This window comes from Pyricularia grisea (genome assembly GCF_004355905.1).
Source record: "Pyricularia grisea strain NI907 chromosome Unknown Pyricularia_grisea_NI907_Scaffold_7, whole genome shotgun sequence".
In the NCBI taxonomy this organism is placed as follows: Eukaryota; Fungi; Ascomycota; class Sordariomycetes; order Magnaporthales; family Pyriculariaceae; genus Pyricularia; species Pyricularia grisea.
In genome coordinates this window covers 2,033,583-2,056,134 of record NW_022156720.1, presented here as the reverse complement: position 1 = coordinate 2,056,134, position 22,552 = coordinate 2,033,583, and the positions used below count along the sequence as shown (strand labels likewise).

Below are 22,552 nucleotides of genomic sequence, written 5' to 3'. Positions count from 1 at the left end.
CATTCGGTAGACACCGGCAAGGCAGGCACAAGAACTTACAAGTTGTGGCTGAGACATTTGCGAACCTTACTGGACACAACAAAGGACTTACCCGATGCTCAATGGAAAGCAGCATGTGTAAAGGCAACAATGACGACAAAAGCAGAACCGAGACAAAGGAAATATGATTGACCAGCTCGACTCTGCTTCTATTAAATGAGTTAACCTGCATGCATCCCGTAGGCAGGTGGATTATCTTCAGTTTAATCTTGCGTCAAGTGCCACAAGCGAATGCTCACAGTACTAGTATTTTTCCCGCAGCATATCAACCTCACTTCAGTCTTTCTATCACATTTCACAATCCTTTCCCAAAATAATCAAAATGCCCAATATCCCATCCCCATTCTGGGGCGCAAAGCCCAAGCCCAAGAAGGATCCTGGCCGAGTGACCAGCACAGAAACTCACATTCACTACGAGGGACACTCGATGAGCATAGACATCGCCCTCCGCCCTCATAGTGACACCACACCTCCCTCTGTCAATTCCAAGGCCACAGTCGATAAAGACTATGACGAATTTGTAACCATGGCCATCCGTATCCACTCCCACCTAGTCGAAGAATTCCAGCATCACAAGGCCGCATGGAGAGCCAAGGCCTCGGAGGAGTATGGATCCAAAGATCGAGACAACGCTCAGCCTGGTAGTGCTCACCGGGGCGCCGAAGATGTTCTCTCCGAAAAAGTCATCTTCGGCCCGGACTGGGCGGAGCGTGAGGAGGTCCTGCATCAGCTAGCGGCCGAGACTGAACGCAGAGAAGCTGAATACGATGCTTTGATGCAGGAATTTTGGGTGCTAGGCTTCTTTGATAAGAATGGAGAGGTCCAGAGCGGAGACGAGTTGGGAAAGATAAGATACCAGGATTGGGGTGACGTGGAACCGGTCGAGGAGCATTGGGAGCACATCAAGGTGGAGGGTATGATGTACTGGGATGACGGCATGGGAATGCGATCCGGTGAAAGTTTTCCAGGTGACAGTTATGACCTTGGAGAGGATAGTCTTACGCAAGACACCGTTGATAGTGTCTTGCGGTCTTTTGATGGCCCAGCTGACGAAGAGATGCCAGCTGAGATGAGAGAAGGCTTTTCCGAGGTTTTGGAAGTTGAGCAAACATCTTCCGTTTCTACCTCTACCATTGGTGAAGGATCCGATGAAGGACAAAGTCCGGATGGACGTGGTCCTGGGAATGCCGCCGACGGATCTCCTGGAGAAAGTCCAGACAGCTTCCCCGATACCGGCACCCACGACAACCCATCTAGTATGGAGAGGCCCAGACTTTCGTCAGTCCCGCCAGAGCCCAAGCGCAAAGAGGACCATAAGGTGTTAAGGTCAGCTTAGTGGGATTTGATCAAAGTCAAATCTGATCAAGACTCAACTCTCGACGAGCAAACAAACAAACTGTGATTCTCGTTCCGTTCTTCAGAATGACTTCGTTCAATCAATCAACAATAGACCTGGTGTATTTTTCCAAACACTTTGAGAAAAGCAGAGCAAGCCCTCAGATACAGGAACGATAATAGTTAGAGTGTCCGGCCTCCCGACATAGAAGCAAAAGGAATAAAAGACTTGTGCTTATTGAAATCTGAATCAAGTATACTGACCCAAGACCAAAGCAGTCTCGGTTTCATGGTAAAGAGCATCTTGTGCATGTAAACCAGCATGTGATCGGTTCGATATAAGACAAAGACAAACAGGACCAGAGTGTGGTGCATCGGTCCTTGTCCAACCGAACCGCGTTCTGCACGCGGCGAGCACGTGGCTACTGCTTTAGACCTCATATTTTGACACCCCAGACAGTAATCTCACAATAATGGTAGTACATGTCTGGAGTTGTTTCTTTGCGATGACATTACAATGGATTGATTGCCTATTGGGGCTCTGGAGGAAATGCTCCTGTCACCTTTTGTTAAATGGTGCGTGGTGGATGAGGTGGTTCAAAAGGTACAAAGTTACATCACGTCAAAGTGGAGTTGAGCTTAGCACAGGTCCACTCGGCTATCGGGTCGCTGTCAGAGTACCGTACTATCTCAACTTACCGTATCCACCAGCGTCTGCGCCACATTTTGTAAACGCCTCTTCCAAGACAACTGCTGGTCGAAAGTAAACTTGCTTTCAATACTGTTACAAACGTACATATTCTACACACTACAGTATTCGAGAACCTTCAAGTAGCTCTCTGTGCTATCCAAGTAATCTTTAATCCAACCGTCACCGTGGCGCCACTGAATTTTCTCTGGTCAGCCGGATCACCTCCGGGCGGCGCAGCCAACACCAAGAACACCAAGGACAAGGACGCTGCGCCGGACTCACTTCAAGCCATGCCCAACCATCCAGACACTCCCGCCCTTACACCCCAGTTCTGTTTCTCCACACTCGCATTAAGAGGTTCGTACCAGCTCGTTGATGTGTGGCTGTATTTGTTGTTGTGTTCAATGACAAGGCCAAAAACGAACACCAGCGCTAAAACCGCTCACTTGCACTATGACGTAGAGTTCCTCCGGTTATCCCGAAGCGCCATCGACGACTCCATCACACAGAACCTCAACGCCCTGCAAGAGCCGGAAAAACAACAATTCGATCCGGCGGCCGTGTCGCAACGAATAGCCCGACCGACGCACCGGACGATCGACGCGGAAAAGTGCCAGTCATTCAAGGAAAAGGTGCTCTTCCCGTCGTGGAAGGCCCGAGGCGACGTGATATCCTACTGCGCCGCGGTGGCCACCAGCCCGGACCCCAGCGACCCGGACGCGGCGCTCAGGGAGGCGGAGCTGGCCAAGGACAAGGAGAGGGTCATTGACGAGAGGTTAGATCCTTACTCTGCGCGCTTCTACCCAAGGGAGCCGCGGACCGAGAGGCTGGCCATTCTGCTGCGGCAGGAGCGTGGGGTGGAGAATATTGTCAGGACGCGGACCTGGGACATTGTCAAAGAGAGGTGTCCTGACGGACAGTTCGAGACCTGGGAGGACGCTTTCAATCGCTGGCAGAAGAGCATGCGTGAGCGACCTTCTGCGGGTCTGCCCTCTCCTTAGTTTTGGAGAGGGGGAGGGATACTGTCATATTCATAGAGGGATATATACGTGAGGTTATTTCTGGCTGTTGTATATGTATATGTACGTGTACACAAGTGTACACCTCGACTCAATAGAAAAGCAACTTTTTTTCTTCTCATATTGCGGTTCAACGGGAGCTGTTTTCACCCAGGCAATCAATCCAGAGAGGGATTCAAGCTGGTGAAAAAGGAGGCGTGCGACAAGGTACCTAGGTACGTACTGTACTTACCAGTACCTTAGCTTTTATCTAATCTCCGAAGCTTTAAAGCAGTCGAATGTGGGGTTGTATGCATCGATGGGCTCCACCTCCCGCACATCAGCGAATCCCGCGTTTGCTGTGTATTTGTCGAGTGCCACCAGAGCCAAGCATCGGCCTAGTCTCAAAGCAATTCGAGACACACGATCTCCTTTGGAGGTACCTAGCGTACGGTAGCTTTGGAGTAGTCAACAACGCCTGCCAGCGAGGTCGGAGTGTTTCCCACTGTATCGAGGACATTGCCGTCGTCCATACAAAACCTTATGCAGGGAAGTTTGTAGCTTTTTTTTTTTCTTCTTTTTTTCCCTTTCAATTCCCAGACACACACGATTGGGATTAGACCTTGAAAAAGGAACTGGGGGTCGGGTTTAAGCTGCCCGTGCTTGCCCCTCCACTTTTTTTCCCTCCATCGTCCACTTTGCTTTCGTCGATGTGGAAAGCTCCGACCTGACTTTTGCGCAAGTCATCTATTCCTCCTAACCTCCATCCATCTCAACAACATCCCACACCTTCGACCCGAACCCAGGTGTCGTCGACCAGTCTGAAAAAAAAGTCTGGAATTAAATCAAAAGGGGAGGGAGGTACGACATTCGTATAAAAAGCACCCACACACACATACACACACGCCCATCATGTCGCCATCACAACCCCTCAGTACGAGGGACAGCAACCTGCTTCGGACGGTTGTGCGAAACTTCGAGGACAAGCAGTACCGTCGTGGCCTCAAGGCAGCAGAGCAGATCCTGAAGAAGAACCCCAAACATGGCGAAACCATGGCCATGAAGGCCCTGATCATGAACGCTCAGGGCAAGACCGAGGAGGCTTTCGCACTCGGCAAGGAGGCCGTCTCGGTCGACATGAAGTCGCATGTCGTCTGGCACGTCTACGGAATGCTATACAAGACGCAAAAGAACTTTGACGAAGCCATCAAGGCCTACAAATTTGCCCTGCGCCTCGAGCCAGAGTCGGCCCAGATCCAGCGCGACCTGGCCATCCTACAGATCCAGATGCGCGACTACCAAGGATACGTCCAGACGCGCATGCAGATGCTCACGGCCCGACCCCAGCTGCGCCAAAACTGGACCGCCGTAGCCATCGCCCACCACCTCGCCGGGAACCTCGCCGAGGCCGAGAACATCCTCACCACCTACGAGCAGAGCCTCAAGGTGCCACCGTCACGGGCCGACTTCGAGCACTCCGAGGCCATCATGTACAAAAACACCATCATTGCCGAGTCGGGCGACACACAACGTGCCCTGGACCACTTGGATGAGATCTCCAAGAGCGTGCTGGACCGCCTGGCCGTCATGGAGACACGGGCAAAGTACCTGAGCGAGCTCGGCAAGAAGGAGGAGGCCACCAAGGCCTGGAGAGCTCTCCTGGACAGGAACCCGGACCATGTGGATTACTATTATGGCTTGGCAGAGGCGATGGGCATCTCGGATGATGTGGCTGCCAAACAGGCCATCTTTGACGAATATGCGAAAAAGGCTCCTAGGTGCGATGCTGCGCGTCGGTTACCATTGGACATCTTGACCGGTGAGTTTATACTCACATCCTTGCTTGCTCGAAAGTAGGCTCTCAGGCCTTATTTCTACCACGAGATATCGACTGACATAGCATCCTGAAACAGGTGACGAGTTCAAGACAGCTGCTCGGGAATACCTCACCTCTATGCTGAACAAGGGTGTCCCGTCCACATTTGCCAACTTGAAGCACCTCTACTCGGACTCGTTCAAAAAGTCAACCCTACCAGAGCTTGTCTTGGAGTATATTTCATCCCAGGAGAGCAGTGGGGAGGCCAACGGCGATTCATCCAAGGGCAAGGCCGCAGCCCTTTACTTTATGGCTCAGCATTACAACTACCACCTTAGCCGAGACCTGTCCAAGGCCATGGAGTATGTTGAGAAGGCCATTGAGCTCGCACCAAACAGCGTTGATTTCCACATGACCAAGGCAAGGATATGGAAACACCATGGCAACACCCAAAAGGCCTCTGAGACTATGGACCAGGCGCGGGAGCTCGACAAGAAGGACCGATATGTCAACACCAAAACCGCGAAGTATATGCTTCGCAACAATGAGAACGAGAAGGCATTGGAGATTATGGGGCTGTTCACCAGGGCAGAGACCCCAGGTGGCCCGCTTGCCGACCTGCTGGATATGCAGTCCGTCTGGTTCCTTACGGAGGACGGCGAGGCCTACGCCAGGCGGGGGAACATTGGAATGGCACTAAAGAGGTTCCACGCTATTTTCAACATTTTCGACATCTGGCAGGAGGACCAGTACGACTTCCATACGTTTTCTTTGAGGAAAGGCTTGGTGCGCGCCTACGTAGACATGATCCGTTGGGAAGACAGGCTTCGGGAGCACCCCTTTTACTCAAGGATGGCCCTTGACGCCATCAAAATCTACCTCGACCTGCACGATAGCCAAGAGCCTGCAGCCGACACTAACGGTGTCAACGGTAAATCGGACGGCGCTGATGGTCTGAGCGAGGAGGCGATTGCTGAGAAGAAGAAGGCAGCCAAAAAGGCAAAGAAGGCTCAGGAGAAGGCGGAGCGTGAAGCACAAGAAAAGGCTGCCAAGGAGAACCCCAACAAGGGTCAGAAGAATGTCAAGGCGGCGGACGGGGAGGCGGCCAAGAAGGTGGATGAGGACCCGTCTGGTCTCAAGCTGGCTGGAACCAAGGATCCCCTGGGTGAGGCAGTCAAATTCCTCGTGCATCTGCTGCAGTTCAGCCCCAAGCATATCGAAGCACAACTGGCCGGGTTCGAGGTGTACATCAGGAGAAGTAAGTTTTGTCTTTTTTTTTTTTTTTTTTTGCTGCCTCAGCCCTATTTGTCTTTAATGACTTGCTAACAACGACGGTTACATAAACAGACAAGTACATTCTCGCGCTTGGGTGCTTGAACGCTGCACGTGCTATTGACCCCAACCACCCCAGGTTACATGAGCAGTCGATCCGCTTGCGGAGCGCACTCAATGCGGCCCGCGAATCTTTGCCACCAAAGGTTGCTGATGTGATCGACTCGGAGTTCACCACGGTGCCCCCATCAGCAGATCTGAACAAGCTCAACAAGGAGTTCCGCGACCAGAACAAGGGCAAGCCGGCACACGAGTTGGCTGCCATCCGTGCCAGCAGATCTCTCGGGACCGACCAAAAGCAGAGCGAGAAAGACATCACATCAATCCTTGACATCGAATCGTTGACTTTGGAGGATGCTGAGGCTGCCATGGAGACTCTGAAGAGCTGGAGGAGTAGCGAGCTCGAAACTGCCAAGAAAGCTGCTAAGAGCAGGTTCCCCGAGGCAACAGCATTTTCGTGAAGAAGACTCACGAGGATAAGGCACTTTGGCTTTTGGGGAGGGGCACGTCGGCCGGCTATCGTCGGCAGGCAAGTCGATGCAAGGTTAGCTAACGTTGCAGGGAAAGTAGTTGTGCTTTTGGTATTCCCAGTCTCGTGTTGCTGGAAAGTTGTCTATAAGAATTCAACCCCAGGAGGAAACCTGGGTGATTGTTTGAAATGGACTATGTATATTCGACGCCATGTCGGGGCAGCAGGGAAAAGTCGGTAACGAGGTATATGAAGTGGTATATGGCGCCATGTCATTAAGGCAGGAAGAGAAAGAAGGAGAAAAGAAGGCAACACAACAAAATGGGCATTTTCAAGACTTTAACATGTGGACGGGTGTAATGAAGGTTGTGGATGGGTTAGCAAGTAAAATCCGACTTGCTCAATCCACAAAGTTGGGTAGTCTCGGACACCCATCACAACCTTGACAAGCAAGTGAACAAGCACCATCAGGATCGGTGAAGCTTCAGGCCTTCACCGTGAGGAATTGTAGGCTGGTTGCATGTGTCTCGTTCCACAAGGGCTTTCAAGTTTGATCTCGTGGGGATTCCATGTCAAATGTGTGGGCATTCCATTTATACCAAGTCAACAAGACTACATTCCAACGACCTCAAACACACGCGTCGTCGCAAAGCATAGTTGCTGTTTGGTGCTTCGGTTGATTGATTCTCATTATACACCACCGCCCAGGCCAATTATCGTCACTTTGTGCCAAGCACTGTTCTCGTACAGACCGTTTAACAAACAGATCCAGGACAAACAGCACATTACTTCAGCAAGACATCTATCAACTTGTCAACTATCATCATGTCCCAGACTTCAACGCAGCCGCCAGCTATCGCCGATGGCACCAACTTCTTTAGTGTGGAACAGTGGGCTCCGTCGCATGGGTATCACGACTCGATGGCGTCGTTGTTGAACTATATCCAAACGTAAGCGAGAAGGGGTCTATGAATATGAGATATACACTTAAACACAACTTACTGAAGTTCTGTTGATAATATGGCAGCAAGCAGTTGAGTCCCACCAAATCAGTTCGACAAGCAGCACCACAACCACTACAAAGGCAGAGGCATGCGTCGAAACCCAAGACCACATCGCAGAAACAACCTTCACGATCGAGGCTCCTCACGACCTCGAAACCCCCACACAGGCCGTCCCGACCAAAGGCCAACACATCGTGCCGTCGAACCTCCATGACAGTGGTAAACCGCCCACGCATCCTCGACAAGCCCGAGATCCAAGCTCTGCGCCACGACCTCAACCACACACGCTGCCATGGCATAACCACCTCCACCACTACCAACACCACTACCAGCCTCATGGCAGCCCGCGACCTGCACGCCGCCATCGAAAGCCGAGACTTGGGCACCGTGTACGCCATGCTGCGCTCCGGCGTCGACCCGAACCTATCGCGGGGCGGCGTGATCGTGACCAGCGCCTCGGGCCGGCCGTCGACCCCGACACCACGACGCCCAACAGCAGCAGCAGCAGCGACATCAACAACAGGCGTGGTGGGCGTGACGCCGCTCCACCGGGCCTTCTCGGTCGGGTGTCTCGAGGCGGCCATGTTCCTGGTGCTGGCGGGCGCGGACCTCGAGGCCAGCAACGCGGCGGGCGAGACGGCCGTGGTGCGCGCCGTGCGCTGCGAGTTTTCCGACGACTTTGTCGCGCTGTGCTGCGAGCTGGGCGCCGTCGTCGACGCGGCCGACCGCTCCGGCCGCTCCGCCCTGCACTACGCCGCCGGCCTCGTGCACCCCGACGTCAGCTGCCGCACCGTCCTGGCCCTGGCTGCCCACGGCGCCGACCTGGATGCCAGGGACGCCGAGGGCAGGGCCGAGGTGGTGCTGCAGCTGGTGCGCCGCGGGGCCGACGTCGAGGCTGCGCTCCCTGGCGGTGCGACGCCCCTGCACCTTGCTGTTCTTCGGCGGAACGCGCAGATAGTGAGGCTGTTGTGTGAGCACGGCGTCGATGTCAACGGGCGAGGGGGCGTTGGTGGGAGTGGCGGGGGTTCAGGGGGTGATTCCAAGGGGCCGACGCCGAAAACACCCCTTGTATACGCTATCGAAACAGGATGCACTGAAATCGTACGGATCCTGCTGAAACACGGCGCCGATGTCAACATGCGCAGTAACAGCAGCGGCAACGAAACCGACGGCAGCGCCACAGTCCGCAACCCGAGCAACAGCAGCACCGCCAGCAAAGGCGGCACCTCCACACCAACCAACAGACCAAAGCCTGCATCGCAGGCCGGCTCCTTCCCCCTCCTCGCCGCAGCACGCCTGGGCAACGCCACCGTGGTCGACCTGCTGCTCGCACAGGCCGCGGACCTGGGCCTGGCCGACGCGGACGGGCAAACGGCCCTGCACGCGGCGGCGGCGCACAACCACATGGCCGTGGTGAAGCGGCTGGTGGCGGCGGGCGCGGCGGTGGGGGCGCTGCGCGCCGACGGAGCCACGCCGCTGCTGCTCGCCGTGCGGGCCGGCCACGAGGCGGTCGCGCGGTACCTCCTCCTGGGACCGGTGCCCGCGCCCGCGGAAAGCCCGGCGGACGAGGTTGACGCCTCCTGTGCCCCGGGGCCGACGGCGCTGTGGCACGCCGTGGACCGCGGGCACCACGAAATGGCCAAGCTGCTCATTGTGGACAGGGGCGCGGATCCGTTGAGGGTCGTGGATGCGTGGGGGTCCACGCCGTTGCACCATGCGGCCAAGAAGGGGTTGGACGGGCTCGTGGAGCTCGTTCTTGACCGGATGGCGGAGGGTCATGGCGGGGGCGGGGAGAAACCGCGGGTGGTGGCGTTTGATGCAGAAGTTTGTGTTGATGGTAGTCGTCGCGGCGATTCCACACCCTCGTCGGGGAATGAGACAAAGGTCAAAGAGGTCAAGTCTTCAATGGGTCAACAGAAACCCACTTCCAGGCCGAAACAGGAGCGCAATTCAAGAATATGGGATATAGGAGACGCGAAGAAAACTACGAAAGCGAGCACAGCAGCAGAAGAACCCGTGAAACCAAACCCAATAACCTCCACAACAACGACTACAGAAGCGCAAACATCCAAGCTGTACGCATCCCTCCTCCTCGCCGCAGCAGAAGGCGGAAACCTCTCGACGCTCAAGCTAGTCCTCGCCCGCCGCGGCCCAGCCTTCGCACTGACAGACCTACAGAGCGCCCAAAACGCCATTGGAGACGGGATCCTAGCCGTGGCGACGGCGCATCCCGAGGTGCTGCGGTTCCTGCTCAGCTTCAAGACTCCCGACGACGGGGCTGTCACCGGGGCCAGCGGCAGCAGCAGCATATGGGCGGCAATACTGGGGCGGCCACGCCGACCCCTCCTGGACGTCAATCACGGCAACCGGCACGGGGCCACGGCTCTGCACTACGCGGCACTCCGGGGTCACATCGAGGGCGCGCGGGTGCTGCTACAAAAGGGGGCCAGGCAGTCGGTGGTGACGGTGGAAATCTACGACGGCGGCCTGGACGACTATGCAGACAAGAGGGATTACAAGCAGGGTACCCCTGCGGGTCTGGCAAGGCAGAAAGGATTCGACACCCTGGCCGTCATGGTTGACAAATGGAGGTGAAAAAGAAAAATAAGAAAAGAACTTGACGGTTTGAGAGAGAAGAAGAAAAAGAAATGTTTAGCCCGCACCTAGCCGCGTTTGCACCCATGTTACGGCACGGCTTTCTTTTTCTTTTTCTTTTTCTCTGCAAGGAGTCCGATCTCGTAACGGCCGTGTGTTTCTTTTGTTTTCTTTCCTTTTTCCAAATCATTAGCCCCAATCCATCACAGTGCAAACAATATCTTACTTACATACTTGGCCTGCTTATGCAAGGTACCTTGGGCATGAACCTTGATCACAGCTGGTAACAATGAATAATGAATAGCCCTGAATCAACCGTGGACTCCTGCTCATGATCCTCATCGGCGTGCATAAAAAAACTGGAACACCTACCTGCTTGCCCAGCTCAGCTGCAGTAGCCTTGGTCTGTACCCCCTCTCCTAAAGTTGGTACAGATGCAGCAAAGCGGTGCGGTGCATGTGTGTTCGATTTGGCCTCTCCTCTTAAATGCTTGCTTGTGCTAACGCTTCTTCTTCCCTGAAGAGACTTGAGTCGGATGGAAGAACCGAGGAGAACCAACAATGTCATCCAACGAAACGCACTAGCCAAGGTGCATAGGTTGCAGTGGTAGGGTAGTATGCGGGAGTTCATCCCCTCCCTTGAAAATAGACAAAGAGACAGCAAGAAGAAAAAAAGGGAGAAATAGAGAGAGACAGACAGAGAGCCAGACAGAGAGCCAGAAAGGTAGGAATTATGGGTGAGCGTGCGATTCGTGCGACTTTGCTGTTGCTGATATTCCGTTTGGTACGGAAGGGGTTTTGAGACTTGAGAGAATAAATCAAAAACAAAACATGCTCCAAGTCTGGTACTTGCTTACCTAGGTAGGGTAGGTAGGTAGGTAGGTAGCTAAGCAAGCTAGGTTTTTCCTTATATGTAAACCCCTCCCCTCCCTTCCATGGGTAAGGTGCGCAAAAAAAAAAAAAAAAAAAAAAAAAAAAAAAACAAGGTGCTTGACGTCTAGGTTGGTGGTATGTGGCAAAGTTAGTTAGTTGTAAGGTGGTATGGTCGATGGGTAGGTAGTAACACTGGGAGCTAAAGGGTAGCATTGCACGATTCGCGGTTCACAGCCGACTGGTGCGGTGCATTGCCAGATTGCACCGCACCAAAACGCATCTATGAGGCACAATAAAAAAAATAAAAAAAAAAAAAAACCCCCGTTCCCTCCTTTTTCTGCCAACTAACTGCATCTTCTCTCTTTTGTTGCTGCATCCCAATGGGTTGCCTAGCCCGGATAGCCGCGAACCCTGCACCCACACGAGCGGCGGCTGCTTGAACTCTTATTTGCCAGGTGTCACGTGCAACCGGCGCCTTTTTTATAGCTTGCTGGCCCCGGGAAGCACGGCCCGACGTCCAGACGTATTCCTTGCTCATCGGTCGCAATGGCGCAACCGGTCTGCCATTCAGTGTACCTTCATCCATCATGCGTGTGACGTTGGTTGTTGTTCATGACAGACTAGCCATGTCAGATTCGTGTCATTTCTTTTTTTTTTTCTTTTTTTTTCTGTCTCTCTCTCTATTTTTTTTTATATTACCATAGACCATAGAGGCCAAGGTGATGCACACACTTGCATGCATTCTCCCTACCTATAATGCGGCTTTTAAACCCGGGAGTAGGCCGCCGAGGCACCGGTAGCTAAGAATTGGTCAAGTTGCAATTTATCAGGGCTCACATAGCGTCAAACGATTGGGTACTTCCCTGTTCAGGCTATCGTCCGCCAAAGACAACTCCCAGCACAACGACTGGTGGGAAGCAGGAGCCACCTTTCGGAACATGGCATCGACTATCGAGATCTGGTGGGTCCAATCAGCCTAAACCTACACGTTGATTTCAGCCAAAAAGACGTCGCCGATGCAGAGGCTTGCGAACCGGGTATGGTATTCGTAGATATCTTCGTGTTGCTTCTCATAGCAGGGGCTCTGTCGGAAGTAGATACCCACCATGACGAGGAAGGACTTTTTTGACTTCTTTTCCTCGACCTCCATCTTTTTTCTTGTCTCTGCCTTCATCCATGACCACGCATGACAGACATAGTCTAGACACACACCTCGAGCCACCCTTTCCCCCTCGTACGGCAACCGGCTAAGTTGGAATATGTCGTCTGGAGATCAACCCGCCGTGGGCGCCGTTCCACCCCGCTTGCAGATCTCCTGGAGCCGTGGTGGACAAACAGGTTACCATTGTACACCGCGGAGCATCTCGGACTGGACTGGGCTGGGCTGGGCTATGCTGTCGCTATCCCGTATCGATGTGACTGAATACCTCGAGACCACGATAGACATACCCATGAGACTAATGGTGGACCTTTTCTCGGGCCGCTTTTTGCGGCCGGCAGTGCATGAAGATATTTGCCTTACTGTGGTTGTGTGAGCGGCGATTTCATCGGCTGTTTAGGGTTAGAATTCGAGCCACAGCGGCAGTAGATTGCCATGTGTCGTTATTCATCCGGCAAGGGGAGTTTCTTGATTTGCTAACAATAGACCAACACTCCTGCAATGGCCTTTTTGTGCAACAGGAGCAAGTCTTGACAACCGCTGCTCCGAAAAGTAAGTGCCATTGCCTCTTAGAAGTGATACATCGAACCCAAGGAAGGGAGGGTATAATCGGGATTCTTTAGCCCCAGAATTTCAGCTTTGCCCGTGAAAACCTGGACTTTACTTCTGTGGCTTTTTCCAAACAATTGATTGTATGGTGGCAACCGGGCAGAGCTTTCGGTGAAGATCCGGCGAGCAATATTTACGGCTGAAATTTAACAAAAAAAAAAAAAAAAAAAGATCAACAAAACAACCAGATGATTCCAAGAACAAAATTAATTATCAATCGGAAACTGGCGAGAAAGGTTGGCACACAGCAGTGGCTCAAAAACTCGGCGCCGTACATTATGGGCGTGGGCGGAGAGCGCACTGCATGTGTATGCCCGAGTAAGGACATGTAGTGAAATTAACCAATGCCAATGTCAATAAAGAATCAACCACTGCCAGTCCGGCTTGAAAACCACTTGGTCAAGAAACAAACCCCAAACTTAGACACAGAAGAAAAAAAAATAGTATCTCCTTTACCATGAAAGACGCAAAGTACAGGGACGCACTCAAGTCAAGGGTGGTTCACTTCAGAAGGGTTCACATGTCGGATCATGCCATCGTCTGGGGTAAATAAAATACGCGAGCTAGATGATGGTGGGCTGGGGAATCCGTCCAAGGCAGACAGAACCGACTACTGCGGGGAGTAGAACAGGCGAAAAGAATACTTTCCGCTGATGTTAGATTTGCCGGTATCACACGCATGTGCGCTTGCCGCGATAGGATACCGGAAAACCCAGTGACGGTATTCAGTCACTGAGTTCAGTAGTGCATCGTCATTGCAAGTGTCGGGATATAGTACGGGTAACTGTCAACGATGCCGCGGCAAACAAGCGTGGGCCTGCAGTAGCCAGATTGCCAGAACCTACCTCGCTCTAGGCAATCTACCTGTCACGGAACCACTGGCCCTGGGTCCGCATGCTGGCGGCAAACTCTAGATTGCCCTGAAAATCTAATTATGACAATGCAACATAAATAAGTGACGTGTCAATCATGGGGTTGATCGACAGTAGGGGCTTGCAAAGTGGCCGAAGTTGACATCTTCAAAGACCTTCTTCCTGCAAACATCCAGGTTGGGGCCTACGATTATTGAGACTTTCCTTGGGGGCCCATGTTATGGCAGCAGGAAGCCGAGTGACCTCCACTAACTGGCCGAGCGACTGGCTGGCTGGCTTGATGGCTGCCTAGGTAGGTACCTAGGTAGATAGGTAAGGTAGGTATGTGTTCCAACAGGCGCGCCGGTCCGCAATCCAATGCACTCCGATCATCCAATACATCAGGGGGGAGGGAGCTCCTTATGCAACAAAGGCAATGACCGCCTTGGGCCGTATGCATGCACATCGATGGAACACAAACCATCACGTAGTTACCATGGCCCTCGTCTCGGCGAGGACTGGAGGCATGGTGGATGCCACACCAAACCATCTCCATCCAGATTTGATTCGCTCTGCAAACCAACCTCGAGTGGATGCAACTTGACTCCTTCAACAGACATGCCAAACGTCTACAGGTTTGGTAGTCCATTTCAAGAAATCAGCAATTTCTTAAGACCCTGAGAAGTGGATAGACCTTTTCAAACTTCGTAATGTGGATCTAGATAGTAGGGATGCTCGACATACTGTATCGGCACTCGGCAGGCAATGAGCCCGTTATCAACCTAAGATATGCCGTCTAGAGTCTTTGAGTCTGTGCTTGTTTCTTGGGGAATGTTATAATAACAGAGAAATAAGAAAATAAAATAAAATGACTCTCTCATAGGAGACCTCGGCAGCCTCGGGGCACAGCCGGGGAACGCTTTGACCACGCCAATAATCATCCTGGTCCGTAGTCTGGGTCTAGGTCTGGTCTGGTCTATTCTGCTTTCGTGGGCCGCAGGTATGGACCTCGAAAGAAGACAGCTTCCGGTCGGAAGAGGCCGTCATGGGGAGGAGCCTTGAGAGCATCCCCTCTCTGTGCCGGGATGGATACCCTTGTCATTTCGGCAGGAATAATAAAAGGGAGGAGAAAAAAAAAATTAAAACAAACGTACATGGATTATCGGGGCGAGGTGGAATATTCATGATCTACGGGAAAGTGGCTTGTGGGCGGCGTATTTCCCAAATTCATGCGTTCAGAATGAAGGAAACGGGTAATTCTTTCGAGGTGCGTTCAGCTTTTTTACTCCCCCCATGGTCGTTTCTTGGTGAAAGACAGGGGGGCTTGAGTTGAATGATTATGCCGAAAAACGCATGGGCCATATCGTGTGGCAAGACCGACAAGGCGCAGTAATTGCTAGGTGTAGCTAAGTGTACCTTTGGGTATGGAGACAACATTTGGAAACAAGAAAAAAAAAAAAATCAAAGCCGACGAGAAAAAAAATAACCTACCTATGTATTCAACCGATTAATCGCCTTACTGTACCGTATTATGGCATACAAGGTGCCTAGGCGCTCGAGGTAACACTCACTTGCCTTACGTGAGTGATCGGGGTCGACCAACCGTCACTTGCTTTGGGTAGCTGCGATGGGCTGTAGTAATGGGATCGCGGCAAGTGCTACCCAAGAAAAGAGGATAATACCTTAACCTAAGGCAAGTACCCGTCAACCCGTCCCCAGTAAGGCAAGCTATGTCGTAAATGGTGGGCGACACGGGATATCTCTTCGATTGGGTTGATAGCCGTTGACACCATAGGGATTCTTTTACCAATGGATACCTTGCTTACCCTTCCTGCCTTAGCTTGCCCACCGAAGGTAACCAAATAAGACAGTTCCTTGCTTCTTACCTGGTCATGGCCCAGACCCAGGTCAGGTACCAACCAAACTTTGGCAGTGTCAAGTAAGCTGCACCGCACCATGCGCGCCACGCGAGAATGCCACGGCGACTGTGTCCTTGGATGTGGACAGACATGATATTACCTAGCCAGACCGATTATCAGACCGATTGCCAAAATATTATTACATCTGGTTCATGAGGGCCCTTGGGAAATTATTTTTGGGGATGCAAATCATTGAGGCTCATCACTGATTCACAAACCACACACACTAGCATGTGAGTGCGTGCGCAGACGCGCGCCAAAAACCAAGCATTTCGTTACGCATAATGCCCATATTTGGCTTTTGCCAGGGTGTTTGTTCCCCTTCCCCACATCCTGGCAGTGAGTTCCCGAGAGCATGGAGCTGAAGAAACTGGCCCGTACCCAACGGCTCGATCAGGTGCAACCTTTTTTTTTTTTTTTCTTTCTTTGTCTACGACTATGGTAAAGGTACCCAAATTTTTCACCACCGTGTCCCGGGTTAACCCCTGGCGTCTTACGAGAATGGTTTATGATCGACGACGCAGAAGTAAAGTATTGAACCTGCGCGTTTTAATTCTTCCATACGTTGTTAATTGTTATTCCGTAGGTTTCATCGCTTTGACTGTGTTCTGGGGGGGCAATTGGTGAATTAGCATTTTTGTATTTTTGTATTGTTGCAATTCCCATTCTAGTGATCGTCAATCCCGCGTCCAACGAACGACTCCAGTGTACGGGAGGATCCTTTTAGTAGAAATAATAATGAAAAGCGAACAAACTCAAAATTTCTTATTCAACTACATCGTAGTACGTGGTAGTAATGCTGCGTTTATCCTCGTTAGTATCCACCATTTTCTGCGCCGTTATTGAGCCTGGATTTACACACTTTGACACTGGCACTGACTGACACCGCCACTGACAAGTGATACTTACCCAGCAAACCCCTGACAAAAAGACCGACACGCGCCCCCTTCCAAGCCCCTTTTCGTCTCGTGAGTTACGAATTGCAACGCCCCACCTTTTATTGAGATATCATCCGCGGAGGGTACCTAAAGTGAATATTGCCCTAGTCATCTCTTCTTGGAGGCAAGAGGACAAAAAAAAAGAAAAAAAGAAAAAAAAGTCAAGAAAATTGGACATTTATCTACCTTGTCCCACGGCGCTTGTCTGTCAATGGCTCGGCAAAGATGGATACCAGAGCCGGTGCAAGGTCGGACTGCACTCAAAAATCTCATGTCTTACGAAAGTAACAGTGCCAAGACATCTGCAGGACCCCACTAGCGCCTGGCGACCCGACTTGACAGAAGCAGCTATCAGGAGCTAATCCCAATTCGGATGGGTCCGCGTCTGTACGTGGTAGCTCCAACGTCTTTATAGCGGGGCCGGAGGGATATCAACTTCAGGTACCTTCCATTACCACGTATTGTATTACCTCAATACCATACCTTTACCTTCCATAGCAAACTTACCTAGACCACGTTAGGTAGGTACTGTAAGCTAATGGATATTATGTGCACCCCGCGGATAAATCAGCCCAGGTGGTGGACAAGACAGCAAAGACCGATGCACACAGCCCTTTTTTATTATTTTTATTATTATTGCGCAATGTGCATCAAACGGCCCCAAGAGGGTTGAGTATTATTCAAGTGACTTTGCGCCCCTCCGTTATTCTTTTTTTGTACAACTGGATCTCAAGGGGCTAGTGGTATGGAACTAGACTAAAAAACAAAACGCTTATGCACATTTTTTTTTTCTTGCTGCACGGAATTTGACTGTCTCGAGTCACCATCGTCACATAAACAGATGAGGACCCAGTCAGGAGGCACCTTCTTGTACCATGTTTAACCCCCAAGTCAGGGGAGAAATTTTTCACGATGGATCCTTTTCGCGTCAGATGAATGGATGGCTGGATGTTACGAGGGGGGAGAAAAGGTGGAATGAGGGGCCAAAAGAAAGAAATAAGGAAATAAATAAATAATATAAGATAAAATGTGTAGAATTAAAGAGAGGGAAAAAAAAAACAATAATGATTAAAATTCCACAGATGACGAACATGATAACAAAGAAGAAGCGCCCCAAATAATAATTCAATCTACATACAATAATAAAGGACCCTTGCAGGCAAAATAAGGCAAGCGCCCAGTCGAGGGGTGGTGGTCCCCCCCAGGTATTTCGTCACAGCAGCTTTCTGGATTCCAATCTCTGGATGCATTGCTTGATTGCCCTGCGCATTGCATCGAAGCACAGGCAGAAAAGAGAAAAGCGCACAGAGACGATTGATTGCTGGGTTGCTACCGGCTGAGATTGAACCATTCAGAATTTGAGCAAAGAGCCACACCACCCTGGGCAACCCCAATTAACCCCCCTGGTATCCCTGTGCAGTTGTCGTCTGCAGCGACACTCCCTGCTGGCTGGGCCTGGCTGGCGGGCTGGGCCACCTCGACTTGCAGTGGAGTGCTGCAGAAAGAGACACACCCGGGAGCAGAGAACCACCAGGCCAACCCGCTTCCGCAATACGCACACCCTTTTTTCCCTCTCTTTTTCTGCACCTGATACTACTCAGGACCAGCCAGACACAAACGGATAGCCCAGCTAAGCCAGAATAGACACCACACCTCCTTCCTCCTCCCCCTTCCCACAACGCATGCCTCTTCCGTCGTCCCTCGTAGGGAACCCGGCCCACGGTCGCATACCCCCCCTTGTCTCTGGAATCTTGGCTCCATCAAATAAAGTCCCCAATTAAATAAAACCGCTCCCCAGACCACAATGTTACAACCTTCCCTATATACCGCTTTGTCTCCTCCCGTTAAGGATGAACCGAAGCTGGAGAGAGAGCCAGAAAAGGCCTTGGAGTCGGAGCAGCAGCAGCAGCTGAAGCAGAGAAGGCTTTCCCCGCCACAGCATCAAGTACTACAAGGTACACCGGATGCGCAAAGAAACGAGCTGAAGCAAGAAGAGCTGGATCAGGCCGAGCTGCTGCATCACTGCCAAGCTCAAGCATCGTTGGTTGAAAGACTTACGCCAGCCGTCTCCGCCGCGGTCACTGACAGCAGCCGAGTCCCGTCGCCTGCAGAAGACCGCGAAGACTCGAAAGCTGCAGTGTCAACCGTGTCAGTGACTTCGATCACCTCTACTTATTCTCTTGGTGTAGCTGCCACTACAGACCACCCCAAGATTCCTGAGCACAAAGCAGACTGCCGTGTGTCGCCACCTTCCGAATCACAAGCTGCTTCAGCTGGGGAAGAACAGGCCGGGATCTTCAGGGTTGAACACATCCACCGCAGCAGTGCGCCGTCCAATCCATCTGTCTCGCTCGCCAACGGGATCACAACTGCCACGTCCTCGGTGTCGCCGGAACCAATGTCGAACGGACCTCCTCCGCCGGTTGGCCACCCCCGCCAGCATGCCAGCTACCCCGAGCAGCACCAACCAACCTACTCGCAAGCTCCCATGCCTTCGGGCCCCTATGGTTACTCACCAATAACGACCCAACCCCCGATGGACCCTTATCGAGCTGGACAACAACCGCTGCCTCCGAATCACGCAATGGCGCTGCCGAGCATGAGGAGCCTCGCGCCTTTGCAACACCAGCAGCAGCAGCAGCAACAACAACAACAACACCATCAACATCCACAACATGCCATGTCCATGGCCCATGCCCCGATCCCTACGGCATATTATGCTCAGCATATGATGAACCCATATGGCATGGGCCCGGATCTGCGCTTTGCTTTGCCCTTGACAGATCCGCGGATACAGATGAGCGGGGGACGTAACAAAAAGGTACGGGATTTTGGAATAACAGTTGGCGTTGTTAGCTTTTCTAGCAAGTCAAAGCTAGTCGTAGAAGCCAGACTTTTGGCTGGGGATTGGTTGTTTGCTGTCTTGGGGTGTAAAAACAAAAGTGAAAAGCAAAAGAAAGAAACCCGTTTTGCTAACAGTTAGGCCATTGCGCCGTGCGTTTAACAGGAGATTAAGAGGCGAACGAAAACGGGTTGTTTGACCTGTAGGAAACGCAGAATAAAGGTACGTCAAAACTCTCGCATCAAATCAAAATCCGGCTTTCTTTTCCTCTTTACCTACCCTTACCCTTGCCTTTCATCCAAAGTTTTTTTTTTTTTTTTTTTTTTTTTTTTTTTTTTCGGCCGAAGCGACAAGGGTTGCGATCGATCGTTGTGACGTTTAGAAGTGCACTCCAAAAGTGCGAAAGATTTGCAAAGCTCTGGGGCGGCATCTTTTTTTTATGCCTGTTCAAGCAAGCGGTCGTCTATTATATACTTTTGGACGATTTTCTTTTTCTCGCTTGAAGTCGCTAGAGGCTCGCTTGTTAGTACTAGACATGCGGCAAAGCGAGCGGCAATTTTGCTTGAATGAGCAAGTCTTCAAGCAAGTCGAGGCATGAAATCCATGCAACACACTTCCAAGCCCCGCGAACCCCGCCCGCCCTATGCCCAAAGAAATGACACACCGAAGAAAAGAAAAAAAGAAAAAAAGGCATAACATAAAACGAAATTATGGTTGTCCTTGTCTGACTACGGATGAACATCTGCCCGTGACACACAAATGTTTCTTTGCACTACACCTGACAGGCAACACGACATGCTAACCATTATTTTACCTTCCATGGTTTTTAGTGCGACGAGACGCATCCTACCTGCAACAACTGCAAAAAATCCAAGCGGGAGTGTGCCGGGTACGACCCGCTATTTACCAACGTGACAACCCCGCCAGGGCCTTCGACCATCCAACCAGCATCCCTTCCTCCGCAAGCCACAACAGGTACAGGCCCTGTTCCGGGTTCAGCTCCAGGCTCGATCACAGGCACAGCTCCTTCTACCGGTTCCCCAAGCCTGAGCCCTTATAGCCACCACCTACCCGCGCCCGTGGTGCCCAGTAACTACGCGCCCGCACCGACGCCGGCCCAAGGTCACCACTACGACCCCAACCCCTCGTCGGCCTCTTCCGCTTCGGCCCCTGTCGCACTATCGTCGTCGAATAGCATTGATTACTCGGGCGGCATTGACCCCGCTCTCGACACAGGTACGGCGTCTTCGGCGATCCATCACCACCACCAACACAGCCACAATAATCACCACCAGCACAACAGCAACACAAACCCAAACAACATGAACCACTCTGAACACTACAGAGCCGGCAGCCCTGCATTTTACAACTCGTGTCCGCCTCTTCGCCTGCCCTAATTTGCAGTTGTTGCAATCGCCGCGTTGATTCTTTGTGTTGTTCGCCGTTGCTCGCATTTCTGCTGCTGTTGCTGCTATCACTTTTTCCTCCCCCTTGTTGTTACCTGCATCATGTCGGAAGCCGAACCCGAGGGAGCAGCATTGACTCACAATAGTACCCAGACAAAGGTTATGAAGGTCGATGAGCTCTGCGCCCTTGCCGGGCCGCCTCCGCCGCCTCCTCAGAATCCGGCAGGAAGAGAGACTCTTGACGAGATTCTCAAGATCTACTACGAAATCTATGTGCCTGGCCTTGCGTCTTTTTTTGAGACGCACTGGTACAATTTCAAGCCGGAGGGTACGAACCCAAGTACCATCCTCACCAAGAACGCAAATGCAGTAAACCTTCTTGCAAGTTTTCTGGACGCTCTTAACCAGACCAAGAAGAACACGGATGCAGCACAGGTAGCTGCAGCAGGCGCCATAGAGACGCGCGTGGTTTGGGGCCTCGCCACTCTTGCGTATACGATACCTGCGGCGACTAATCCCGCGGGCGATGATCCTCTCCCTCAGGACAACGGCGCTGAGGTACGCAACAGGCTACACGTGTTTGAGACGCTTCTCTCTGGCACCTACCTCAACATCAACCCTTGCGTTCCACCACCGCGCAAGGGCGACCCTCACAGGATCAGGGAGTTTGAATTTTGGTATTATCTGGCCGAGTCCCTGCGGGTCGGCGAGGCGCCTAGCGTAGTGCAACAGCGCGAGGCTGCCATATCGCGCATCCGGAACCTGTTGGACGGTCGCGAGAATCGGGACGTGTGCTATTCGATACGTGTCCTCCGCGAGTTGGCGCCCAAGTTTTCCCCTGGGTTCGAGAGCTCGCTGCCGCAGCATCTTGACGAGGGTGATCAGCGCAACAGACTTGCTGTGGCGGCGCAGTTCATCAAGGATGAAGCGCGGACCTCGGGAGGTACCACAAACGTTGTCAGGCGGCTCGCGGAGCTGGCCATAAAGGCGTTTATCGCTCCTGGCGTAAACATTGTCCGCAGGCCATCTTGAACTGGGTCATATGGGACAGAAGAGAGAGAAAAAGAAAATTAATCATATTATTACTTGCACACCGTTTCTTCTCATCACCAAGCCAGTCAGCATCATCATTATCATCATCATTATCATAATCCCTCACCTTCAACATCATGATTACATTTTACATCATCCTCAAGCATCTGCCTGGATCCCACTTAGTTCATTAATCTCATCCCACCCTCTCAATCGACGCTTTATGACCTTTTTCTTTCTTTTTCCACTTGGCTTTGCATCTTTTTGCAATATGCTATATACCTATTTGTTTATATACCAATGTATAAAAAGTCTCTTATATTCTTGTTACCTTTTTCCTTCCATCTATTCTTTTGTTTTACTTTTCCCTTCTCTCTAAATATTCGATACAAAAATAGCTGGGCTTCGGCGAATGCTAATAGGGGTGCGCGTGTGGCGCTGTAAGATACGTACGTTGCTGAAGCATAAAAAAGAAATTGTTAATTCTGCAATCATGCCTGCTCCAGACCACTTGTCCAAAGCAAAACTCTCTAATCGATTACTCGTGGATACATACTTGTGAGACAAGATCTCGGTCAATCATCAAGGCCCCACTCGTTGGGCTCATTCCAGCGACTACTCACTGAACATCTGGATTCCTGGGAT

General features: G+C 51.8%; 7 protein-coding genes across 7 annotated transcripts; 5 read left to right on the top strand and 2 right to left on the bottom strand.

Moving 5' to 3' along the window:
* Nucleotides 1–361: 361 nt before the first annotated feature.
* On the top strand, nucleotides 362–3,207 carry PgNI_09614 (uncharacterized protein; the record flags this gene model as incomplete). Its single annotated transcript, XM_031129596.1, has 3 exons — nucleotides 362–1,295; nucleotides 2,279–2,422; nucleotides 2,528–3,207. 3 exons carry the CDS (start codon nucleotides 362–364, stop codon nucleotides 3,064–3,066), a joined length of 1,617 nt encoding a protein of 538 aa, XP_030978109.1. The 3' UTR covers nucleotides 3,067–3,207.
* Nucleotides 3,208–3,613: 406 nt separating this feature from the next.
* On the top strand, nucleotides 3,614–7,303 carry PgNI_09613 (uncharacterized protein). Its single transcript, XM_031129595.1, has 3 exons — nucleotides 3,614–4,882; nucleotides 4,977–6,137; nucleotides 6,227–7,303. The coding sequence occupies exons 1-3, from the start codon at nucleotides 3,976–3,978 to the stop codon at nucleotides 6,670–6,672; spliced, it is 2,514 nt and encodes an 837-aa protein (XP_030978112.1). The 5' UTR covers nucleotides 3,614–3,975; the 3' UTR covers nucleotides 6,673–7,303.
* Nucleotides 7,304–7,445: 142 nt separating this feature from the next.
* Nucleotides 7,446–9,463, bottom strand: PgNI_09612 (uncharacterized protein; the record flags this gene model as incomplete). Its single annotated transcript, XM_031129594.1, is given in 4 exon segments — nucleotides 7,446–7,618; nucleotides 7,831–8,343; nucleotides 8,360–8,647; nucleotides 8,759–9,463. The coding sequence occupies 4 exon segments, from the start codon at nucleotides 9,461–9,463 to the stop codon at nucleotides 7,592–7,594; spliced, it is 1,533 nt and encodes a 510-aa protein (XP_030978113.1). The 3' UTR covers nucleotides 7,446–7,591.
* PgNI_09611 (uncharacterized protein) lies at nucleotides 7,506–10,279 on the top strand (the record flags this gene model as incomplete). The annotated part of the gene is made up of 2 exons (XM_031129593.1): nucleotides 7,506–7,630; nucleotides 7,708–10,279. The coding sequence occupies 2 exons, from the start codon at nucleotides 7,506–7,508 to the stop codon at nucleotides 10,277–10,279; spliced, it is 2,697 nt and encodes an 898-aa protein (XP_030978110.1).
* Nucleotides 10,280–11,921: 1,642 nt separating this feature from the next.
* PgNI_09610 (uncharacterized protein) lies at nucleotides 11,922–12,328 on the bottom strand. Its single transcript, XM_031129592.1, has 2 exons — nucleotides 12,257–12,328; nucleotides 11,922–12,109 (listed from the first exon to the last, which is right to left on the bottom strand). Exons 1-2 carry the CDS (start codon nucleotides 12,323–12,325, stop codon nucleotides 11,978–11,980), a joined length of 201 nt encoding a protein of 66 aa, XP_030978111.1. The 5' UTR covers nucleotides 12,326–12,328; the 3' UTR covers nucleotides 11,922–11,977.
* A 1,111-nt stretch (nucleotides 12,329–13,439) lies between these two features.
* PgNI_09609 (uncharacterized protein) lies at nucleotides 13,440–13,655 on the top strand (the record flags this gene model as incomplete). Its single annotated transcript, XM_031129591.1, has 2 exons — nucleotides 13,440–13,464; nucleotides 13,549–13,655. The coding sequence occupies 2 exons, from the start codon at nucleotides 13,440–13,442 to the stop codon at nucleotides 13,653–13,655; spliced, it is 132 nt and encodes a 43-aa protein (XP_030977616.1).
* A 4,776-nt stretch (nucleotides 13,656–18,431) lies between these two features.
* PgNI_09608 (uncharacterized protein) lies at nucleotides 18,432–22,402 on the top strand (the record flags this gene model as incomplete). Its single annotated transcript, XM_031129590.1, has 2 exons — nucleotides 18,432–19,448; nucleotides 20,300–22,402. 2 exons carry the CDS (start codon nucleotides 18,432–18,434, stop codon nucleotides 20,864–20,866), a joined length of 1,584 nt encoding a protein of 527 aa, XP_030977615.1. The 3' UTR covers nucleotides 20,867–22,402.
* Between the last annotated feature and the right edge of the window lie 150 nt (nucleotides 22,403–22,552).

Excerpts from the sequence above, each read along its gene's own strand:
- PgNI_09613 (XM_031129595.1), top strand. The coding sequence starts at position 3,976 with ATGTCGCCATCACAACCCCTCAGTACGAGGGACAGCAACCTGCTTCGG. Across the intron at positions 4,883-4,976 it reads ACCATTGGACATCTTGACCG|GTGACGAGTTCAAGACAGCT; the intron begins GTGAGTTTATAC and ends ATCCTGAAACAG. Across the intron at positions 6,138-6,226 it reads CGAGGTGTACATCAGGAGAA|ACAAGTACATTCTCGCGCTT; the intron begins GTAAGTTTTGTC and ends TTACATAAACAG.
- PgNI_09610 (XM_031129592.1), bottom strand. The coding sequence starts at position 12,325 with ATGAAGGCAGAGACAAGAAAAAAGATGGAGGTCGAGGAAAAGAAGTCA. Across the intron at positions 12,110-12,256 it reads AAAAGTCCTTCCTCGTCATG|ATCTCGATAGTCGATGCCAT; the intron begins GTGGGTATCTAC and ends TGGACCCACCAG.